Raw genomic sequence first — 24,259 nt, 5'->3', positions numbered from 1 at the left:
AGTTCCAAACCAAGCATTCTTTCCATCAGTCACCAAGAACAGAAGCAATGAAAATATAGAAAGGAATTAAATGCTAATTAAGAAAACAGATTAATATTACTTAGCATAGGAGTGACTGAAATGCTCAAAAATAATCAAAATCACAAAGCCACTTGCAAAGTTTTTGATTATTACCCAAATTAGGACAGATTTAAAACAGAGTTTAGAACCAATTTTCTACAAAAAAAAACCAAACCAAAACAAACAAAAAAACCCCCACCCACAAAAATGCCCAACAAAACAAAACAAACCCCACCAAAAAAGAAAATCCGTGGCTTCTCAGGATCAGAGACCATAGCCCACATTTATTTTAACGAAGATATACCAATTTCCACAAAGAGTGAAGCCAATGACCAAACACAACTGAATTCACAAGCTCCCAGCAAAATGAACTGCATGTCAAATAGCAATAATGTCAGCATCACAAATACAATCTGTGATAAAAATCAGGTTTTTTACATAGTTAATTTAATAAAGTCATGTAGCAACTTAAATGCTTTGCAAATGTCTTAATTCCTCGTGGAATTGTGCTCTTCTAAGGTTGAGTCTACCTACTCTGGATGGCCAGTGCGCCTGTCCTGAGCTGGCTGCTGGAGCTGAGTGTGAAGGGCCGGGAGAAGAGGGGAGCCCCATCCAGCCTCCTCCACGTGACCCTGGGCTCAGGGTAGCCCTGCACGTAGCACAGGAGCGTCACATTGGAGCCCAGATCTGCGGATTCATCACCTGGCTCCTGTGTGAAAACGGGGGGAGCTGGGGACAGAGCACATGCAGAAAGTGAGCATGGTAACACAACAATCCCATTCTCTAACACCACCAGTGATCTCAATTTACGTCCCACTGTGCACAGGTTTTCTTCTAACATTCCCAACTCTAGAAGCACCTTAAGTATCAGTGTTGCTAAATCCCTTGTCTTCTGCAAACAGTGTCATTCATTCAGAAAGCAGACGTGCCAGACAGGAACATTTAACAGGATGCAATGTGTCAGACCACAGGCAGATGGAAAGAATTAGGAAATGAAGAGAGGAAGGGCTAAATTACAATAATCTCACAGAGTAACTCCAGTTTGTATAATTAATTCTCTATCTGAAAATTTTGTAAGGTTGAGGTTTGAACAGCTTCCTCCTCCTGTGCCTCTCTTTCTCCCCATAGCTTTTCTGCTTCACAAAAGAAGAAAGACCAGGCTGGAAACAGATGGGCTTTAAGGTCCCTTCCAATGCAAACCATTCTGTGATTCCAAGCTGGAGTCCAAATGGGACAAGAAAACTGCTTAGCAAACACCACCAGAAGGTGTTCCCAGCACACACAGAGATCTGTCAGAAAGGTTTGGGGAGCCAAGGCACCACTCCAGGACCAGTACAGAAACTCTGCAGTCTGAATGTGCCCCATGCAGCTTTAACTACTTACAGCCAACTTCCAGAGTTATCTTGCCAGCAGCCCTCCCTGCCTCGTTAGTGGCCACACACGTGTAGTCACCAGCATCCAGGTCTTGTGTTTCCTGGATCTTCAAAAGACCCCGGTGAATATCAATAATGAGAAATGCTGATGCCCTCAACTCTAAGTCACCTAAGTCCAGATAGAAAAAGGCAATATGTTGATATGAAATATATACCTATATTTATCAAAATTATCCCAATAAAACAATGTTCAAGTTTGAGTTAGTTCATAACACAGCTGTAGGAATTCAGCAGATGAGAACTCTGACTCCCACTCAACTGAGAGGAAAAGTTTATTACTACATTAAATACATCCTTTTTTATTTACTGGTTCCACAAGGCAAACACAAACCCAAGTACCTCTGGGCAGAGATCAGCACTAGGACAGTGTGTCAGGCTGTATTTCTCCTTCCCTAATTAGAGGCTACACAAAAACAGAACAATAAAGGCTACAGAAAAATATTTTGTGATTTTTGTAGCATAAAGCTAAATATTTTCTGAAAAAATGAACCTTACTTAAGCAGGCAGAGGCTCAGATTTGTTTTACTATTATTAACTATGCTACAGTGTGCAAATTCACCATATTTAAATAGAAGCAGGAATGTATGTGCTAAAGGTCAATGCCATTTCTTCTAGATTTAAAGAATTTCACAGGTCTGTCACTGGTTGAATACAACATAACGGTCTTTACAGAAATTCAGTCACTTCCAGATCACTGTTTCTAAATATTGCTGCTAAATAAATGACTCTGTCACCAAGCAAGGAGCACACCTTTAAACCATTTCACTTGGGGGGGTGGGATTCCAGTTGTTTTACACTCCATAACAGTCGTGTCTCCAAGACCAACCAGAATTTCACTCTGAACTACAGTCAATGTTGGGCCCTCTAAAAAGAAACAAGACAGGAAAAAATTAGCTCTTCACCCAAAGTATAGGTAATTTTTAAGACATAAACCATGAAAGACTCTAATTTTCTCTTGTTATATGGAAGAATGTTTGCATTAAGAGTCAAACAGACTTAAAAGTGAAAGATAAACACAGGGAAACAAGGAAAAGTAAAGTCTGGTCCAGAGCACTTGAATCATATGCAGACTGTACAGGAAATATAAGGAAAAAAATCAGAAAAGTTTCAGCATGCAGAAAGTACAAACATGAAGAGTCATTCTCCTCCTCCAGCCAGATGTTGGTCATAGAACAGTTTAATACTCTGCTATCAATATTTTAACACAGTATTTTGATACGGAAACATGATTTCTTTTCCAAAGACTCTCTCAGGTTTCCCAGTCCATCCCATAGAAAACCCCTACTCTTGGGATTTTTTTAACCTAAAAAGCTTTCTTTTTAGAAAGAGCATCAAGCTCCAAATACTACCTAACAATATTACTTAGGTTTGAACAGAAAACAAAAGGGACATTTGTGAGCTGTTCAACATGTCTTCTGAGGTTTTTGAAATTTCTACCAGCATGTTCTACAGGGTTCTACTAATTTTAACAATTCCTCCTCCCTGATGACAATTAGTTTGTTTTTTTAAATTTTACTACACTGTGTTTCTCACTTACCAATGTATGTGAGGGTGGATGTCTGTGTCTCTGTCCCAGCTGAGTTACTTGCCAAACAACCATAAATACCTGCATCTCCAGGAACTGCCTTTCTTATGATTAAGGTACCTTCTGGGGTCATTCTGTACCTGGGAACACACAGGGGACCAAGCAAAATTATTAGAAAGAATAATGGTTATATCCACACTCCAAGCAGACACAGCAACATGAGCAGATGGTCTAAAAATAGGTGTTTTGGAGTTCTTTTTCTTCATTATAAACACTATTATTAGTACTGTATCTAGCACTACATTTTGTGAAAAGTACATAAATTAATCTTGTAAAAAAAAAACAGGAGAAGAGAACTGAAGTGTTTCTCTGTTAGAGATGAAGTAATTGTAATTAAAGAGTAATCGAAGTAAAGATTGAGGTGCTATTTCCAAAACTCACAGACTTCTGTTGAAGTAGTGGAATATTTTGGCATTACTCAAACCTTCATTCTCACATATGATATTAAAATAAATGGAGACAACTTCTCAAGTCCCACCTGCTGGAGCCAATGATAAACATATCGTTGAGTGTCCACACAACTGTTGGCTTTGGGTAGCCTGTGGCAGAACACCTGATGGACACTTCAGAACCTTCCGTAAAAGTCTGGTTCTTGGGTGAAATTACAACCCTTGGTGGTTCTACCAAAAGAAATGAAAAACAGCAATTTAAAACATCTTGTTAAAAAACACAGGACTTCATTCCCATTTTCAAATAGCTCCATGGTGAGTAAGCAACCCAATGAAGGTCAGAGTACACTTGCTTCCACTGGCATTGTCAAAGTCTCAGACCAAACCACCCTTGTAAGAGGTATTAGGTCAGAATTCAGGTATTGGCCTTCCTGAGATGGGAGTTTAAAAAGCAGCAACAGAGCTAATTTTGACAAACACCAGACAATAAGCAATGTGTCCCTGCCCATGGCAGGGGTCAGAACAAAATGAGCTTTAAGGTCCCTTTGAACACACACAATTCTGTGATTCTATGAAATTTATTCAGACTACTGGACACTAAAGCCCACAAACCTTCAGCTGGGTCAATTGTCAGAATGTAACCTGAGGGATAAGAATGAATGCCACAATATATGTGCAGATGCACAAGTGGAAGTGGACCTCCAGTGTTAACAATTGTAAAGGATGTTATGGATTTCAGGGTGTTTTCACTAGTAAAACAATTTGCGAACTCAATAGAATTCATTCATTTTTAACTCAGAAAGGCTGTGGACTCCCCATCCCTGGAAGTGTCCAAGGCCAGCTTGGACAGACCTTGGAGCAACCTGGGATAGTGGAAAGTGTCCCTGCCCAGGGCAGAGGGTGGCACTGAATGGGCTTTAAGGTGTTTCCAGCACAAACCATTCCGTGATTGCATAATCCTTAGATTTCCTCAGTAAAAAATTATCAGCAAAGCAGTTCACTTGGGCAACAGACACTTTCTATGGTGTGTCTGGCTTTGTCTTACAGTGGCAAGAAGATTCACACCCATGGACAAAAAGTTAGTTGAGACATGAAACTAGCTGCTACAAAATAAGTAGTACCAATCTTCAGGTTTCAGGCTTTGCTCACCACTCTCTATTGATATGAATTCCTGGACAAACTATCAGACAAAAGCCAAAGCCCAACTCTTCTTTTCATGGAAGTCCAAGAGACTGAACACCTGTAACTCAGAGGTACCTCACATCTAGGGCTGCTCTGCACAGCCCCTCTTTCTAAGCTCCAGCAGAAATTACCCCACCCCACTGGCCTAGGTGACACTTGACACATTTCAGTGGTGGCTAAGGAGCAGCGAGTGTAAGAGCCAGCACACAGCACAAGTGGGCAGGAAGGGGCCAGAAATGGCTGCACGGAACTGTCCCCAAGTGAATCAAGATGTGCACAGCTGGCTCAGCTATTTTTATTTGGTTTGAAACCCTGCCAAGAGATGCTGGGGGTATTGTGCATGCTCTGGTCACAGGAAGGTCACCTCTCCTGTTGGGATTAGGAAACTGGCTCTGATGGCAATGACACATCATGCTTTGGCAACACACTATTGTCTATGCCAGTATTTTCACATGATATTAGGTGAGCAAAGACAAAAGAAATTTTAACTTGTACTGTATTTGTAATTATTAGAAAAAAGTCAATATACACAGCTGTAATAATCAAGATACTGACTAAAATGAGTGAGACTAAAAGGAATCCTAACCCATTTGCCACCAATTAACAATGTTATTTTCTTGCCCAAATGCCAGGGACCAGGCAGGCACACAGAGGGGCTTTCTCATATGTCAGGTCCATTTAATTTCCTTTGCTTTGTTCTCTGTATCTCAGAGGTGAAGATTTGAAGATGAAAGGAGAAGCACAAGCTCCTTACAGTGCCCATCTCATTCAAAGCTGTACAATTAAACCTTTTGAACAACACAGATCATGTCTAAAGCTTCTCAAGAAACCCCACCTGCAGAGTTGCCTCCAGCTCTTGGTCTCCAAAATCAGAAGGACACGGAGCTGATGGAGTGAGTCCAGAGGAGGCCACAAAGATGCTACCAGGACTGGAGCCCCTCTGCTCTGGACCCAGGCTGGGAGAGCTGGGGGTGTTCACCAGGAGAAGAGAAGGCTCCAGGGGAGATCTCAAGCCCTTCCAGTGACTAAAGGGACTCCAGGAGAGCTGGAGAGTGACCTGGGACAAAGGTCTGGAGAGACAGGACACAGGGAATGGCTTCCCACTGCCAGAGAGCAGGGTCAGATGGGATACTGGGAAAGAATTGTCCCCTGTGAGGGTGGGGAGGCCCTGGCACAGGGTGCCCAGAGAAACTGTGGCTGCCCCTGGATCCCTGGAAGTGTCCAAGGCCAGACTGGATGGGGTTTGGGGCAGCCTGAGATAGTGGAAGGTGTCCCTGCCCATGGAATGAAATGGGCTTTATGGCCCATACTAGGATTCTATTAATTAATATTGAATTCAGTGTTATGCTTTTATTCACAAGCCAAATTAAAGATGCGCAGAAGAAAAGTTGCACATAAACAGAAAAGCTGTGAAAATGTTTGGACATCAAGCTGAGACCCAAGTTGTACAGCATAAAGACAGATCGAAACATTCAAGAGGGATAAACAAAAAGAAGCCATCAGCATCAATCAGCCAGTCACATTCATCTGCTTTTCTGGCATCAACTAAGTGAACCCAATTAAAAAGTAGTATCATCTTCACACATGATCTTGCCCTATTCACTTGCCAGTTGCCTTACTTAGCTACCAAATTCTCAGTGATCCCCTTCCCAATCCCTTGTCATCCCCACCAAGGTTCAGGGTGAGCTGTCCTCTAGCATTCCGTGTCCTGGTAGTCTGCTGAGGGGCACCCACATGTTACAAGTAAAGAAACAGAATCACAGAATGGTTTGAGTTGGAAGGGACCTTAAAGATTATTTACTCTATCCCCTGCCATGTGCAGGGATACCTTCCACTAGACCAGGCTCCTCCAAGCCTCAGATAGCTCCAAAGAAGAGCCTAGAGAGAAGTACAGAAGGCCCTAAACTGCGTTTCATTCTTTAGCACAGACACCTTGCATTTAACTAACTTTAAATTTGAAAAAGCAACTGAAGCAGTAATACTTCAGTTTTATTCCCTTCCCCATTTTCACAGCATTTAAAGATTGCAGAACAGTATAACCAGTTCCTTTCTGCCCATTATCACAGTGTGTATCCACAAACCTAAATAAACAATATTCCCACCATCAGTTAGAGAGAGATCTGAAAGACCAGGATATTTATTCCTGTATTGTATCTTTTCAGAGAAAAGAGCAGAAAAAATTCAGAGTTATGCCAAGAAGGTAATTCTTTCATCCATCTGGGCAATCTCTTCCCCGGAATTCTTCCAGATATTAGTACATTCATGCTGAAAGCCCCACTGTGTTCATCCAGACCAAGTTTCTGCTCCTGCCTGGGATGTACTTGAGCATCAGTGTTGCTTTGTTGAGCCAAGTCACACATGCTGTCTCCTGGGCTGTTTTTTTATTTTCAGCTGTATTCAAGTTCTGGGCACTGGGAAATGCCCCCAGCAGTCCCCCAGGTGAATGCCCCCCAGGCAGCACAGGGACCCACTTTCCCCCACTGCACATCTAAGGCAACTGTTCAGAGAGCAGGACAGCAATCCTGTCACTCCTTGTGCTTGGCCAAACAGCACTTGCACAACTCTTACTACAGCAATGACAATTCCTCAATGCCCAAGGGCAAACAGACACTTGATTTCTCATGTGGGCAGGTGGAATACATAATAAATCTGTTTATTTCATGTAGGTATGACTGGACACTGTGTTGTTTAACAAGCAGGTGTTGACAGTGCCTTTCAGCTAATGATGGTGATACCAGACAGGCACTTGAACATTTTTGAACAGCACAGTGAAGGAAACCCACCATGGTGTAGACAGAACAGTAACTAAAGCATCTATGATTTTATTCCATCTATACATTCAGATAAGAAGATGCACCTGAGCAGGATGCTCATTCCACTGCTTGTTAACTCAATGTTGGAATTCATCCCGTGCCCAGATTACTAACTCAAAACATCCCTACTAATCCAATATAAAAAAAGCGCCAAGGTCTTCCCCCATTACACAGCTGTGTTGTATGGGGAAAAGAAAGTTGCAATAACCAAGATAATCCCTTCCTTGTCTGCTTCTACACCAGAACACACGAAAATCCAAGATTACCATAAAATCATATTTAGCAACACCCAAATTTCTGAGGATTAATTGTGTCATTGAAATTCTTCAAGGGGAAGGAAGCAAAAGACACCACAAATTGATGTACCACCATGCACACTGTTTCAATTTTTTAAAAAGGGCCCAAATTCCTACATTTCCCCCCTCAATCATTATTACTGAAATATATATGTGAAAACACCACAAACAAAACATCAAGCTTCCACTATACGCTACATTAATTGAGCCTAAAAAATATGCAAATACCAAACTCATATTTCAGCTACCAGGCTGTAACAAAACCAGAAAGAAAAGGTTTAAGTGTTCATGGAGTTTCAGTCACCAGTGAGAAACATACTGAAAAATGCATAGAATCACCAATGTTTCACACTCTTGGCCAATCTCCAGCCTCACATAGATGCAATATACTCCTATAGGCACCTGAAAAAGTAAGGAATCCCCTCACAAATTCATTTCTTTCCATACAAGACAAATCTGATGGGAGGACTTGAGCAACTCACACTACATAGCCACTCCTTCACAACTCCAAATTTGGGCACATGCTTTTTAGTCCTAGCACTCAATGGGCATCAAGAGCCCTTGGGATTTATCAAGCTGCATTCCAGGACCTTTCAGACTGCTCTGGGCAATACCCCTAGCCTACAGAGAGGCCCAAGTTTCACACAAAGTTCTGCCTTACCTGCATCCCTGTCATGAGGAGCAGTGAGAGGCTGGGGACAGTGTGTTCTCCTGAGCACAGAGCACACAACTGGGGCACAAAGTCAGCCCCATGAAGACTCCAAGCTGTATTTGCACAGCTGCTGGCACAGGAGACGCATGAACATTCCCTTTCAGAAACAGCAGCATCAAACCAAACACTTTCAAAACAAGAGTTTACAGCAACCCCCTTCAGCAGGAAAAGTAGATGCTGGGTTATTTTTAGAGCCACCAGCATTTGTTCTCTGCCTTAACTCCCCCCCAGAAAGAAAACAGGGATGAAAGCAGTGTTTATTCTCTTATGATCTGAAACTCAAAGATCTACATGGAGCTGGTCCAACAATAATAAAGGGTTACAGGATGAATTTAATTTGACATTCTGAATTACTTACAACTACACAAAGCATGGACCCATCTGCATCAATTAACAAGACTTCAAATTTCCCTCTTTGGCATATTAATAATGACAAGCCCATAAAGCTGTAGCTCTAACATCTAGCCATGCTTTACACTTTGCTGCCAAATAAAAAAATGTTTTTAGAAAACGATTCCAGGCCCTACCAAGCACTGCAAATTGTACATGACAATCACACACTGAGTACCCTCAGAAATCTGATGGAAATCTGATAGTGGAGGTATGACTGACACCAAAGAAGGCTTCAAGCATCAGCACTTTTTTGTTTTCCAGTACAATCTTTTATACTCATCTTACATGCATTCCACCTGTGTGTCCTCTCTACGCTTCTGTGATTTGTCAATACACTTTGGCACTCCGTATTTCTTTACCTTCAATACTGTTCACCTGTCCTACTTGTTGTAGCCCATTAGGGATGAGGCATTCACAATCACCACAAACTGTGTGTTCACAGGAATCATTTTGTCCAGGCAAACTAAAATGATCACAAATAGCAGTCCTTGCAAACCCTTCAGATACCATTCAGCTCCTGCACTGAGCCATTGGGAAGGCTGGCAGTAGATTAATTTTCTAAACAAAAGAGGCAGGCACTACTGCAGAAAGCTGAATTAAGCTGCAGCTTAGTGTTTCCTATGTATTTATTCTGTTCTAAGCATCCTTTACAAAAAATGAAGAAAACTTGACTCAGACTCTCAGCTAAGACTGTCTGAGCTGCCCAAGAGGGTTCTCTCACACACGTTTGAAAGCTCTTAGCACTACCAGGACCAGCCAAAATATAATACTCAACTATTTGATACAATCATTCTACATAGATAAGTGATTTGAAACTCAATATTTTGTTGTGGCAGCAGTAAAATACCTTTAGCTTTACTAGAAAAAAACACCAGAAGCAATTTGGACAGTGTATTAAAGCTCCCAGCTGAGACACAGACATTAGGGAGGAAAACCCAAATCCCAGGAAGACGTGAACGAGGGAGAGAGGCACTTCTCTTTATGCCTTTGGCATCATTTGAATGAATGTCTTGATGGAAAAATTTTGTACAATTCAAAACTAAGTTTTCCAAATGCATGGGGGTTGATGTTTTTTCATTACTTTTTTCCTTCCAGCTTTGCTAAAAAATTAGGTTAGAGAAATTAAAGTTAGTTCGAAATTAAGTTGTAATGCTACTGTAGCAATCTGTGGGTAATTCAAACAGACACTGAAAAACCACACTTCATTCTGCTGTATTTTGTACTAGGCCCTGCACAAGTGGTCCCACACCTACTAATTCTACCTTGGTAACCAATATAGGAAAAACAACATCCCTTTAGTAAGTGTCACACCTCCACTTCTGAACTGTTTTGGAGCACATTAGGTCAAGTTATTCCATTCAAAACTTCTTTGTTCAATAATTCTAAGCTTTCCATTAGCTAACAAATTACTAGAATTAGAGCAGAAGAATTAATTAATTAAGGTACCCCCTCTGGACAGAACATGGCCTAGCAGCATCACAAACAGAAATCTGTTGGAATCACCTAAAAGTGACAGAATAATTTTCTTTCTATAAGATTTTGAGTTCTGTCTCTCCTCACCCACAGACAGGCACCAAAGAACAAAGGTTCTTTGTCTTGACACAATCAAGACAAATAGAAAAAAAACAAAAATCCTGCCGTACTTCAAAATTTTAAAAATATTTGTTGCAATACAAATTATTGTATTTATACTATTTTTTTCTTTTAAATTTGTTCTATGGTATACAGCAACAGCTCAGACCTAGATTTGTTTGGTCTTACTCATGCTGCCTTTTTTTAGTTCTGACTGATTTTTCTTTAAATCACACAACAGTTTGGGTTGAAAGGGATATTAAAGCCCCTCTCATTCCACCCCCTGCCATGGGTAGAGACACCTTCCACTATCCCAGGTTGCTCCAAGCTCTGTCCAGCCTTAGACACTTCCAGGGATGGGTGTGTCCAAGGTTGTGGGCAGCCTGTTCCAACACGAGCCCTTCCAATGGAGCTGCGGGCGCGGTATCCCACCGTTACCTTGCACAGTGAGGAAGACAGAAGCCGTGGCAGATCCACCCTCGTTGGCAGCAGTGCAGCTGTAGCTGCCTGTGTCTGACAGCCGGGCTGGCCTCACCTCCAAGGACAGGTTGGCCAGGAGCCGGAGCCGCAGCGGGTCCTGCAGGCGCGCGTCGCGCCCGAGCCGCTGCCAGGTCAGGTTGTAGGGCCCCGCGCTCAGCACCAGGCAGCTCAGCACTGCCACGGCCCCAGGAACCACTGTCAGGTTAGCAGGCACCTGCAGCACAGGCGGGGGCTCTGCAGGAAGGACAGCAAAGGCGTGAGAGACATCCGGCAACCTTGCAGCATTTGTACATTCTTGATAAACAACTTTAGGCACACTACAGAACAAAAAAAAATTGTAATATTTTAATGTTTAATTATTTATTTAATAGGTTAGGTGTTAAATATTAAATTTCATTAATTGACTTATTCAGTAATTTTGTTTTAGTATTTGGTTTCATCTCCCATTCTGAAGCCATGAACAGAACCCAGGGCTGCAGCCTTATTCTCTCATGCTGAGCTACCTGCCAGGAGCTCACATCACACAGACACACCTGGTCTAGATCCAAACTATCACATGCTTAGGATGAAAAATTACATCCTGTATGAGAAGAGGCAGCTCTGTGTTCTTTGAGCACAGCCAACAAGAGACCAGTGTCACAGCAACAGGAGGGAGACAGGACCACCACAGGCCTCCAAGTCTGATCTCTGGCCCAGGTGTGACCCCACCTGGTGGCATTTGAGCTACACAGTAGAGTTTTACAGGTTGTATATGGAAAAAAAATACGTTAGTAGGAAATTCTTCCAGCAGTAACAATGGAACCAAGTTAACACCATTAGTGAGTTCTTTTCATAATGGATTCTATACAAAAATGTGGCTGGAGAAAGCATCCACACTCTGATTTTCTTAAGGACCTCATGAAATAAGATAAGAAAAGGGGAGACAATAAACACAGTATGCAGACAGCCCTGACAGATAGACAGCAGACACAATGCCAACAGCCACTCCTCCTCATGCTGACTGAAGGGCACCAAAAGTTACCTGCATCACTGCACAGAGGGGCCAGCCCAGACTGTGTAGCTGGTAAGGACACAAACCTGAGGCTCCTGCTAGGGTGTGGGGCAGATGGCAAAATCATGAAGGAATATGCAGGGAAGTGAATCAGAGAGGAGAAAAAGGAGGAATAGGCAGGAAGGGGCATAAAAGGGGCCTGTCCCCTGTAAAGTACCACCAAGCAGTGCCCTGTCTGCCCCAGCCCTGGCCTGACCAGCACAGCTTGTCCTCTCCCACTAGTAAATCCCTTCTGTACCCCTCAGTTCCTATCCCTTCTCTGTATCCCTACTAATATTAAGTACCAGCTACGGGGGGACTGGTGTGTGTAGACTGGGTGCCAGCTGCTGGAGTCAGACCAGGGCTTTAGGAACCCCATGCCAGTGGCTCCTGGGGGACCTGGGGTCCCAGCCCCAGCTCTTGCAGCCCACAGTGACCTCAGGCAGTGCTGCAGTGCCACACACCAGGTGTCCCAGGGTACATGGGATGAGCTCTGGCAGCCAGGCAGGAGGAATTCCTACAGCTATGTACAACATCCCTCAACTCTCACTTCCACTCAAATCTCTGGGAATTTCATTATCTTTTCTTGTATACATTTTATGTTGTAACTCCCAGTATTTTTTATCTGCTTTCTACCTGACCCACCTGTACAGTTCTATCATGCTCCCAGAAGAAAGCAGATGCAGTAATTTTCTACTGAAGTTAAACTTTGAAACCACAGATGCTTAAAATAGCAGTAATCATTCTGCTCCTCCTTGAGATATTACTGATCAAGAAGGACACATTTCAAGAAAGAAAATAAATTATTTATGACTTCATGCAATCCCATTAAAAATACCACACATATTCCATTTGGTTCTCCCCAGACTGGTTCTTGAACAAAGAAAATTCCACTCCAATAAGTAACACTGAGAGGGATGCTTGTCTCAGAAATGAGACAGCTGTAAGAACAAGACCAAATCTTTATCAATACACCCTAAAATACAACTATCCTAAAAAAACAAGGATAACAGGGAACTAAAAAAAAAAAAAAAAAATCTAAAAAAAAACTGCATTTATTAAGGGTTAAAGTTACTCCTAAGCTCAGAACCAGCCATAAATCCTCCTCCTCAAGGTCTCCTGGGCAGGTCTCAGATGAAGTTCACAAGCTCCAAGCTGGACCCCTCCACAGCACTGTGTGCTGAGTGTGCAACTCTCTCTCCCTACAGAGACTGGACCCCAATTGCCCCCAGTGCCAAACCCATAGACTTGAACCCATGCAGAGGAGAGTCAGGGGAAGCTACACTTGCTTACTGAATGGAGTTTCTCCCCTGTACTTTTAGGTTTGGGGTGTTTGGAAGGAACAGTAAATCTTCTATTGCTTTCCACAGGCTTATCATCAAATATGTTACCTAAACTCAGGAAAGAGAGAGATGAAGCCAAATACAGGACTGGAATCCCCATCTTCTGACTGCCAATCCAGTGGGACAACGCAAGTTTTGGACTACCCCAGCCTCTGCCCACAGTCAGCCATCCCCCAGCAGTTTACTGGCCCTTCAGTTAGGGAGCTGCACAAGCTAATGAGCCATTTGACATTTTTAAGATTTAATAGGAGTAAAAAAATGTCAAACTCAAGTGTTTGCTTTCTGAGAAATGAGAAAACATTGGCACAGCTCCAATACCTTTCACACAGCAGTCGCCAGAATGGATTATCTGTGATATACTGTCTGTCAGCTGGGTAAGCCAAGAACACTTGAAAATATTGTTTACTTTGCTTCAAGAAGAAATTTCAAGTAATTTTCTTGCAAATATTTGTACACAAGGATTTCAAAGCATCTCCCTGCCATTAATCCTCTGTAGGGCTCTGAACAGAACAAATTGTCATGTTTATACAGTGACTCAGTTCCAGGCCATCTCTAGTGCTTTGTAAATGAGGGGATATGGAATTTTTCCCCTTATTAGTGTTGGCTTTCAAGTGCTATCAACATCACAAGAAAAAGGTCAGGATTCTCATTCACGTTTCTCTTTGATGAGGAGAATGGTTGCAGCTCCCAGACTGAGAATCTTTATGCCCACAATTGCTTGCCCTCCAAGCCATAGTTTGAAATAAGCATCTGGGAATATCCTGTTTGAAGGACTTTTGTGGCTAAAATATAAACTAGTGCTCTAGAACCAGGACCTGGGTAAGCACAGATGTTACTGTTACATTCTACTCAGTACTTTGTGTGAATAAAAAGGATGTTCCTCTCATCAAATTCATCCCTTGGTCCAAGAGGGCTATTTCTCCACAAACTTTGCCTTGCATAAAACCAATGCTATCACATTGGTTTCTTTGAATTTGCTCATAGTACAATAAAAGGAACATCTTTGCCTGGAAAAGGGAAGGTGAAGGATTATGGAGCCACACTCTTCAGCTACTGAGAGGGTTGTTTTAGGGCATACACAATTAGAGTATTCTCAGGGCAGAGGAGAGGAAAACAAAAGAGAGTCTTTGTTCATACTTTGTTCATGACATGCAGCAGAAGAAATTCAGACCAGACATACAAAATATTTTCCTAGTGGGGGCAATTAAGCACCGAAGGCTGCCCTTGAACTTGTGAAATCTCCACTCTTAGGGACATTCAAAGACTGACTCGACAAGTTCCTTGAAAACATCATCAAGCTTGGAAGCTAATTTTCTTTGAACAGTGAATGGGACTAGGTAACTTCCAAAGGTCCCTCCAGCCTGAATTGTTTTGTGATTCTGTGACTCATAATCCAGGTTAATTTACCTGTAATAGCTACTGCAGGAGATAAGAGGCAAGACAAGTTTAATTTCAAGCCATTAAATGAAACCCTGAGTTGAAAATGTTGTTCTGAGTTCTCCCATTCCTCCCTGTCACAGAAAATTACTGCTCCAGTGTTTCTCAAGCTCACCAGCAACAGCTTTCACTTGCTCCAAGACTCACATCTGATCAACACCAACACAAGGCTGTATAGATATATACAGATGTATACAGATCTTTGCTACAAACCAGAAATTATTTTTTCTTCTCACTCTGGCTGCATTGCAACTGTGAAAAATTAAGTGACAAATTTTGCTATAGTATGGGCAGGGGTCTCATCCATCCACTCACAGACAGAAATAAGCCTACTGTTTATTCAAAATTATCTTTGTGATTAGCCCAATTTTTACTTCCTCATCTTTATTACCACTTTTAAGGAATTCAAGGTAATAGATGAGATTTCCAACAATTTACTGAATTTTGTACTGCAAGAAAGCAGAAATTTGAACACAACCTTCGTACTTCTTTGTCTATCAGATAACACATACATACAATCAAGCCAACATATAACTGCTACAAAGTGAAATAAAAATGAAAACAATTGAAATCTGAGATTTAAAAGTTTTGGATTCCCTAGGTCAGATCTATTCTGCAAATCCAAATGATAGCAGGAACTAAAACCAAACCAACTTTGATATTTAAAACAGGTTCGTTGAATAAACCTCAGCTCACTTACAGACATGGGTGAGGAAAAAACACAGAAATTAAAAATACACTTAAAACTGAGAATGTATTTTATCAGCCTCGTGTGCTTTTCTTAAGTGTTTGAGGCCAAAAAATTCAACCCAGAAGGGTGGCTGGGACACACCTGACACATCGAGGAATGTCTGCGCACGTCCCATCCCCGCGCTGCTGGTGGCCAAGCACTCATAAAAGCCCTCGTCGGACACGGACACCTGGGCAATGTCCCAGCTCATGCTGGATGATTCTCTGCAGGAGAAAAGGGCACTCACTGAATCCCTCAAAGAAACAAGAGTTACACCAGCTTGGCTTGCAGACACAGGAGAGTTTCACAATCATTAAGAGGCAAGACGGACCCTCTGATGAATCAAATTTGGTATCACTTTACGGATGATACTTTCTCATAAGATTTTGCAGAATGTGTCACTTGCACATCAAAAAATAAACCTTTAACAAGTCAGCAGTTGTCACACAATACCAAAGGCAGTGTATTTGCTGTCATTCCCTCAGCTGCTTGTGCTCTGTTTTATTTACCACCTGAGAAGACAGATTCCTTGAAGCCAGAGAGTTTCTGTGCAGAGCCAGTACATGGTACCAACCCCACACCTCTTTACCAGCAAAGGCAACAAGGTCTCATCCTCCCACCTGAGCTTCCCAAACTCGAAGGTACATGAATCCAGAGAACCACTGCAGGTTTTCTCTAGATCCCTGCAAAGCCAAGGCTGCTGGACGTTAACACCATGTTGGTATCACACACAATGTGAAAGCAAGAAGGGAGTAAAATTGTAGCTACATAGGCTGCTTACATGTGCTTCAAAACAAACATTCTCAGTTTCTCATAATTCAAAACCACATTTTATAAACTCCTGGTGCTACAGACACATGGAGGATGACATAAATGAGCAAACCAGTGGTTCTGCAGTGTCCCAGTGCTCCCCATGGCCTGTTGCTATGGCAGATAAACAAAACTGATAAGCACTAAAATATCTGGGAGAGTTTTGGCAAGCCATTGCCACATTACAGGAAAACACTACTTTAATGACCCCTTTGTTAGTCTGAATAGATTGATTTATTAGCCCTTAAAGGATACAGCAGGAATAAGAGACTTGGAATACGCATGGAGGTTTAATGCTGTAGCACCATGGGACAGACAATCCAACTACGCCACAAATGAAAACAGTGTACAGTGACCTTAAATAGCTTTCTATTTGTTCCCTCTTACTTTACACTTATTCTAGATAACCTAATGTATCATACTTCAAATCTGTGACATTTCCCAGTGCAATGCTGGCACATGGACATGGCAGCAACTGCCAGCACTAAAGAATAAGGTGGTGTTTCTTCCAAATAACGAGTGAGAAACTCCTCTATTTCATGGAAAGTGTGCTAAAAGTGAGGTTAGGCAATCATGTTCTGCTTCCTTCCTGACTCATGCTACACACCAGATGTCAATTGTGGAAGCCCTGAGAACAGAAGCACAAAGGAAAATGTGCCCAGGGGGTAGAACAGTTTGGCAAAACAAACCTGTGGTGGACTATTAAAGAAAAATTAAAAAAAAAAAAATCAGGCTAACACTGGCAGCAAGGACTAACATGTCAGGGCACCTGCTCCACACATGGGCACTAGGTGAAGAGCTGTAACTGCACACAAGTCACAGCATGTGTCAGGGGATAACTCAGCACCTTCCAGCACCACCATAACCTACCAAATTCATTGTACTGTAGATGCAATCTGATAATTAGGCTGTTTATCTGGGCAGCTGGGGAACTACAAACATTCAAACTCTGGTTTCTCAGTCACTGCAGAGGGCACAGTGGTGCTTGGGTTGTACTGGACCTCACCTCCTGGACACCCCACTCCACGCTGCTCCAAACCCAGCTGAGAACTCACCAGACAAAGGCTGTGGCTCACAGGGAGAAATGAAACCTATCATTTCACTACCTAGCACATGGTTTGGAGAGACATATTCTGCATGGTTTACTAGATTTGAATAGCAACCACAAGTATCAGTTGATTACGAGTGAATTTTTTAACTATCATGATTGTTGTTTTGATCAACTACATGAATTGCCTCTCATCAGAATTTAATGTCTTATTTTTGCTGATTCTAAACTCTGCAGGATTAGTGGGATCTGCTGTTTACAATACAGAATGGATTGTAAAGATACTTTCATGCTCAGTTTCCACTGACATGAGGTGCTCAACTATTGCTCTTGACCTCCTATATCAGGCTGCTCAAAAATGCACTGCAAAATCCAATTTTCTTACTACACTACCATAGGATGCAGAAATGTAGAAAGACAAAGCTGTTACAATTTTACAAAAGTTTTTTCTTCCTAACATATGGTACTTATTTAAAATTAGGAATTATTATTGCAGCTGATAGTAGAACCTCTGGAACCAAAGTAAAAAAAGTATTTGAATTTCAAAGTCTGTTCTCTTCATGAACCCTGAACCTGTAGTTATTCTAAGGGTATCTTCACATAGACAACTGTCACAACAGAAATATGATATTCAATTTGTAAACCATTTAGGTTTTGAAATAAATATTAAAATAGTTGAGTAAAGACATCTGGATACCAAAACAAACCTCATTCAGTGCAGAGGAATACTGGAGTTCAAACATGCACTGAACTACCAAGCTGGACAAACCCTGCCTGGAACTTCACTACAAGTAAGAGGCAAAAAACCCAAGCTGAAGTAGATCCTATTTAACTATGAACAATATTTGGCTCGAGATATGTTTTGTTAAATTAACTTGGATGACGTGTTCATTCATAATGACACTTCTGTAACAGAAAAAAGAAAAATGCAGCTGAATTAGTGGTGCTAGGTGTGTGAAGAACAAGGAGAAGCGTGGGGTTTGATACCTAAGGAATGGAAAACATTACACAGCAGCCCAAGTATGTGCTGTGCTGGGGCTGACTGTGTGTCAGTCACACCTCATTAAAACCCAAACCACACCAAGCTGCAGCATTTCCCACTGCCAGCAGTGCACAAGGCAGCTGCAGGATGTGTTTACTTGGCTATGCTGTACCTGCTGGGGAATACAGAAGTTACTCTTCAGTCTGCTCCTGAGGTGCTTCAGGCTGCACAGGAGGTTGCTGACAGTGCTTGCTAGTGCACAGTTTCCTTTAGGTTTTACAAGCAGAATTAAAAGGGGCACTTTATGAGTATTTTAACTAATTTACCTTTTTATTATTATTATTCTCTCATCCTACAGAGAAAGGGCACAAGATTCTTTATCTATACAGAAATCTGAAGAGCCTTCTGGATATCCCACGTAAGTTTTGCTATTTTGAGAGATTTTCTGAAGATGAAATTTTCTAGGGCAGGTCAGGACATACTTCTAGGGCATCCACGAAAGGCAGTAAAAATCAAACAATTTCATGTATGTCCAGTCATCTAAGTATCACTGGGGCCAGAGTGAGGGATGTGTTTCATAAACAAAGCTAGTTACCAATTTTGAATAACTTTTTAAAATATAAATTAAAACCATATGACTTCTAGACTTTTAGATCCAGTTTATCATAATTTCAGAGCATACATCTGAGGAGAATTCAGGCCAGAACATTAAAAATCCCATCACTTGTACAGCATGTACACCCTCTGCTATATATCATACATAGATATATCTCTCTATATATATAAATATTATCAATATCTTCATAAAACACAGCCTTCCTGATGAAGAGCACCAAAAATAACAGACTAGAAGTAGCAGGATGTAGACAGCACATAGCAGTAAATAATAATAGAAATCATAAGCTATAAATAGGAAATGAAGCAGCATTGTGAAAAAAATCACGACTTACTTGAAGAACTGATCCACTCCCAGTTTTACTCCATTTTTAGTAAAATGTTGAGTAAAAGGTATAAGGCTTTCAACATGGCAAGGAACAGAGCCTGGCTGTAAATAATACCCTGGAGTCTTCATGGGCATTGTAACTTTGGGGGCATCTGAAGAAAGAAAACATTCCCCAGATTCTATTATCAGCTACTAACACAGATCCCCACCTTTCCTTTTATTAAAAGGAAGCTCAATTTCTGATAAAGCTTCACTTAGTAAGTATTGACCATCATGAACTAGAGACAGAACTTTGGAAGGAAACACCACATAAGTTATAAAAAGCTTAAGTTACAAAAGCATACAAGATCTCAATTTTAACTGATTCAGAGGAGACAGATGAGGAGTCAATTCAAGTTAAAGTCTCTTACCAGGAGTAATGCTAGAAAATGAAACACTTGAAACTCTCTGAAAAAGATAATCATCCTTGTCATAGCCCATTATTTTAACAAAAAAAGCTTCATCTGGTGGAATGAAGTCAGAAATATTCCATAGTCCATAGGGCTTTCTGTCAGGATAGTATTTCACAGGCAAGGTCTTAAGGAGTTCCCCTGTAATGCTCAGAAGTTCCAGTCGGTCTACTCTAGCTGGAGGCAGGATCCCTGTGGTATTCAGCAGCATGAAGGTAGGAATCCCTAGAAAAACAGAAACACACTATTTTAAGTGCTAAAGAAAACAGATAACTAAAACATGAAAGATTATATTCCATCTGCATAGCTCACTACCCCATGAATGCAGCATTCAGCTCCAGCCCTCACCCATTGAGTAGGCAAAGGCTAAACTGTACTGAGCTGAGCTCTGCTTATTAGCTGTGAGGAGACCCAGCTGGGGAGAGTTTAAATTACTCATTTAAACAGGTGTTTCTAAAACAGCAGCTTCTTTATTAATTCGTCACCATGCACCTGGGCCAAGGCCTTTTTCTGAAGCTCCAAAAATAACAGGAACAGCACTGCAATTTTGAGGCAACATTAAAAATATCTGTATTTATGTCACACAGACACAAAGCGCCCCCAGGAACCAACCCACAGCATCCCCGGAGCTATCACAAAGCTCATCATAGAGCTCTATTCAATTTTGGGGGCCTGAAGCTATTTAATGTGAACTAAAGTGGAAACAAACCTTGCACTGGCCTGCTGGATGTTTTTTTAAAGTCTAAGGTGGGCTTCCTGGAGAAGCCAGCTCGGAAGTCGATGGTGCTGAGCCCTGTGATGCGCACAGAGTGCCTCCCACTGCTCGAGGTCTGAAAAACAGCCAGCACATGGAATCAGTACTGCAGGCACTGCACAAAGGGTGAGCCAGCCCCTGAGCTCAGGGACTGACTCCAGCATGGGTAACAGCAGCACACAGAAAAGCCTCATGGCTTAAATTGTAAGGAAAAGCACCTTGAATAAAGCTTTGCTTTCACATCCAGGCACTACAACTGTGGTGTCAACAAAGAGAGCCAGTTTGTGTTGGAAGTAAATCATATCAACAAATCAACAACTCCTTGTCATGTGCCAGTGCCTGTAATGGGAGTGGTCTGGGAGTTCAGACCTGACAATTACAAACTCTACTAGAAAATGGTGTGTTAATCAGAACTCCAGAAAAAAAATACCTATAAATTAAAGGTCCATCTCTTCTCCAGCCAAGGGGAAAGTAGAGGGTGAACAGGTACCTGTTCCCTCTGGTCCACTCCAAGGGTGGAGGTTGTAACCCCACCTTGTCATTCTGCTTCAACCAGAAAAAAAAAAATAAGAACAACCTCCACCCATCCATCACTCTTGAACAGCCTGAGCTTCATGTTCTGGAGAGTACAGCAGCTTTAATGCAAGTCTTTCATCTTAAAGAAGACAAATCAAAGTAATTTTAAGTTACTTCCTATGATAATATGCAGAGGAAGAAAGGTCAGCTGCTACTTGCCAAAGGTGTACAGGAACCCAAGGCTTATCCTCCTCATCTACTTCTACACCCTTCAGCTGTCTGGAAGCTTCCAGTGAGCTTTCCCTGGAGTTTTACCCAATCCATTCTCAAATTCCTGCAGCTCTCTGGAAGAGGTTACTCCAGAGTAACCCCTCTGCCATCACTGCATGTGAGTATCAAATTAAACAGTTGCTTCTTACAACTAACAGCCTTGGGACAGGCATTAGACACCATGAAAAATCAATGTCTAACTGATGAAAGCAACATATTTCCTTCTATTTAGCTAACCTTTCACCTCAGAAATAGCACCACTAAAACCTTTTTTATATAAGTCAGCTGTTAACAATATAAAGAAATACTTAATTGTGCCAAACAATTCAAGGTATCAAGTGTTAATTGCCAGTTAAAATTTCATTAGATAAACTCAGTGATAAAGTTCTGTTTTTATAGCTTGGTGAATCTGCATAAGGAGTTTATGGTGTGAATAAAATTTTCATAAAGCTTAAGTCTGAAGTCTTAAAATCTTTGTGTAAATAAAACAAACCAGTGACTAAAGCCGAGTAAACACACAGAAAAATATAAATCATTTTTCTTTATGAATTACTCAGACATTTGGATATTTGTGAGTTTTAAGGCCAGAATAACCTTATAAAATTTTACCATTTCCTAATAACAATAAACACATCTCTCACTGTCACATCTAGGAGCTGGGGGGTCTTTAGGCAAACACCAGGAATTAGGTTTATCACACAGGACTGCTTTCCAATTATCTTTACGTCTCTTCTCATTATTTGTAGTTGAACATGGATTGTAGAGACTGTACATTAGTGTTTCCTCTCCCAGGTTGGATGAGGATAATCAAAGGAGCAATTATATATTTGTGAGAGATGCTTTCCTGTCTTGAAAACAACAACAAAAAATTACCCAAAATACACATATCTAAGAAATGCATGACCTGGTTTGCTCATAAAATTTAGATTAAAATATTTCAACTACATATTCAAGAGATTTTCTTCATTTCCTTTTTCATGCAACATACAGCAGTTTGAATGTTTTATCCATGCTTCTCCATAGAGCTGGAGACAGCATTATGCTGAGCTTAGAAAAAAAACCAAATCCCAACCACCAGAAAAACTCCCAGGCCCTCCCTGCAGGAGCAGCCTGATGGCTTGACAAGGCTGCTGTCCTAGTGCCAGGAGTGCATGCCAGCAGGGGCAGCCTGGGCAAGAGAAGCCTGCTGGCTCTGCAGGTGTCCCACCCCAAGCATGCACTCCTCCCCGCTTGGTGCTTCAGCACGTGGCTGCTGGCACACACCAGTGCCTCAGCTCACATCACACAGCCGAGAGCACACACGGCATTTCCTGCACTGGCCCTCTGGGCTGCAGGGCACTAGATATTTGCTGCACTGATCCCTCAACCTACAAGTCTCCAACAAATGACACAAGTGAATCCTAAGGCACTGACTGTAGGAAAAGGTCTCGGGATCCAATGTGGCTCATGTTACCATGTCCAACAGGACCCAAACCTTTTTATTTTTAACAGCTCACCAGGTTGTCTCTGTACTGGAATTTGCAGCACTTTTGGTCATAGTGTCATGGAATTGGAAGGGACCTTAAAAGGTCACCCAGTGCCAACCCCTGCTATAGGCAGGGACACCTTCCACTAGCCCAGGTTGCTCCAAGCTTCATCCAGCCTGGCCGCAGACACTTCCAGGGCCCAGAGGGGCAGACACAGCTTCTCTGGGCACCCTATGGCCAAGGCCTCCCCACCCTCACAGGGAACAATTCCTTCCCAATAGCCCATCCAGCCCTGCCCTCTAGCAGTTTGGGGTTTTTTCCCCTCTTGTCACATCACTATCTGCCCATATAAAAAGTCCCTATCCCTCATTTGATAAGCCCCCAGTCCTAGACAGACATTCAAACAATTCTCCCCAGAGCTGCTGAGCTCACCATGCTTTTGTAGCTGCAGTTCTGCAGCAGGATCAACAGCTTCCCCCAGGGCTGTGTGTGAATTAATGATCCTTTTCAAAGCACCTCTGTGCTTAGGGCAGGGACAATGCAGAGCAGCATCCATTCAGCACTGCCTATAAAGTGCCTCACCCGGGTGCCTTCCCCTCCAAAAATGACTATGGAGTATTTACACTGCTACAATAGAATAGTTCAGTCAGAAAGGATCTACACCAGTAGGATTGTTTCCATATCTATTTAGGAAAGCTAGGATCATGCAGCTTTACCTACATAAAGAGGTATACAACAATATTAAATACAAGATCACAGGATATTTACTGCAACACAGACTCAGCTATGAGTATCTGTGATAAATAACATAGCAAATCATTATACAACCTATACAACCCCCTTAATATGCTACAGGACAATCTACATCCATTCTGCAATAACTTTACCTTAACTGTCCATGTTCCAGGCTCTGGATCTTTGACATTTACTACCTTTGCAGAGTTGTGGATATTTAGCAATTCATTCAGTCCTGATCCTTTACTGAGCTGCTTGCCTGGAAAAACAGAAACAGGAAGTAAATACAATATTGCTTAAAAAAAGCAGAGAGTAAATACAATATTGTTGTTTTGTACTAATGTATTTCTGATAATTGACTTTCTCACTACTTAGCAGTCAATGACATTTACAACAGTCAAAATTCCCTATAATTCTTTGACAGATTACTAAAAATGTTCATTTATATGTGGGTGGTTGTGTGCAGGAATTGACTCTCTAGAGGGGGATTTTGCTCCCTCAAGGCTGACCCTGAAGAATCATCAGCCCTAAAACTCATCTGGCTGTCTCACAGGACTAAAGGGAAAGAGGAAGTGGAGACTGGGATGTCCTAATGCCCATTTTCAAAACCTAACAGACATGCCTTTAGTAAGACACTGTTTAGATGGATTTAGATGCATGGAGCTGATCTATGAGAAAGGCCAAAAAAGATGTGAGGTCACAGCTTCAGCAAAGCCTGACATTTGCACCCAGGACTGTGTTGTGATGGCTTGAACACAGATACTGAGCAAATATCTTTCCTGTAAACATGAATGCCACAGTGCAGGACAGACCAGACCACATTGCAGGGAA

The 24,259-nt window shown here is 41.8% G+C and overlaps 1 protein-coding gene across 1 annotated transcript in view; it reads right to left on the bottom strand.

Annotated features, from left to right (window-relative positions):
* The window catches only part of HMCN1 (hemicentin 1), a 173,309-nt gene that overhangs the window by 102,778 nt on the left and 46,272 nt on the right, over positions 1–24,259 (bottom strand). The window contains exons 6-16 of the mRNA XM_058842962.1: positions 23,581–23,687; positions 20,397–20,517; positions 19,649–19,912; positions 19,246–19,390; positions 15,558–15,679; positions 10,874–11,149; positions 3,557–3,698; positions 3,031–3,158; positions 2,244–2,357; positions 1,444–1,602; positions 595–789 (exon numbers count right to left, since the gene is read on the bottom strand). Coding sequence (XP_058698945.1) covers positions 595–789; positions 1,444–1,602; positions 2,244–2,357; positions 3,031–3,158; positions 3,557–3,698; positions 10,874–11,149; positions 15,558–15,679; positions 19,246–19,390; positions 19,649–19,912; positions 20,397–20,517; positions 23,581–23,687 — 1,773 coding nt within the window. The remainder of the gene's footprint in view (positions 1–594; positions 790–1,443; positions 1,603–2,243; positions 2,358–3,030; positions 3,159–3,556; positions 3,699–10,873; positions 11,150–15,557; positions 15,680–19,245; positions 19,391–19,648; positions 19,913–20,396; positions 20,518–23,580; positions 23,688–24,259) is intronic.

Source organism: Poecile atricapillus, chromosome 7, assembly GCF_030490865.1.
Source record: "Poecile atricapillus isolate bPoeAtr1 chromosome 7, bPoeAtr1.hap1, whole genome shotgun sequence".
Classification (NCBI taxonomy): domain Eukaryota; kingdom Metazoa; phylum Chordata; class Aves; order Passeriformes; family Paridae; genus Poecile; species Poecile atricapillus.
Note: the sequence above shows the minus strand (reverse complement) of the source record. Positions and strands in the feature narration are given on the sequence as shown.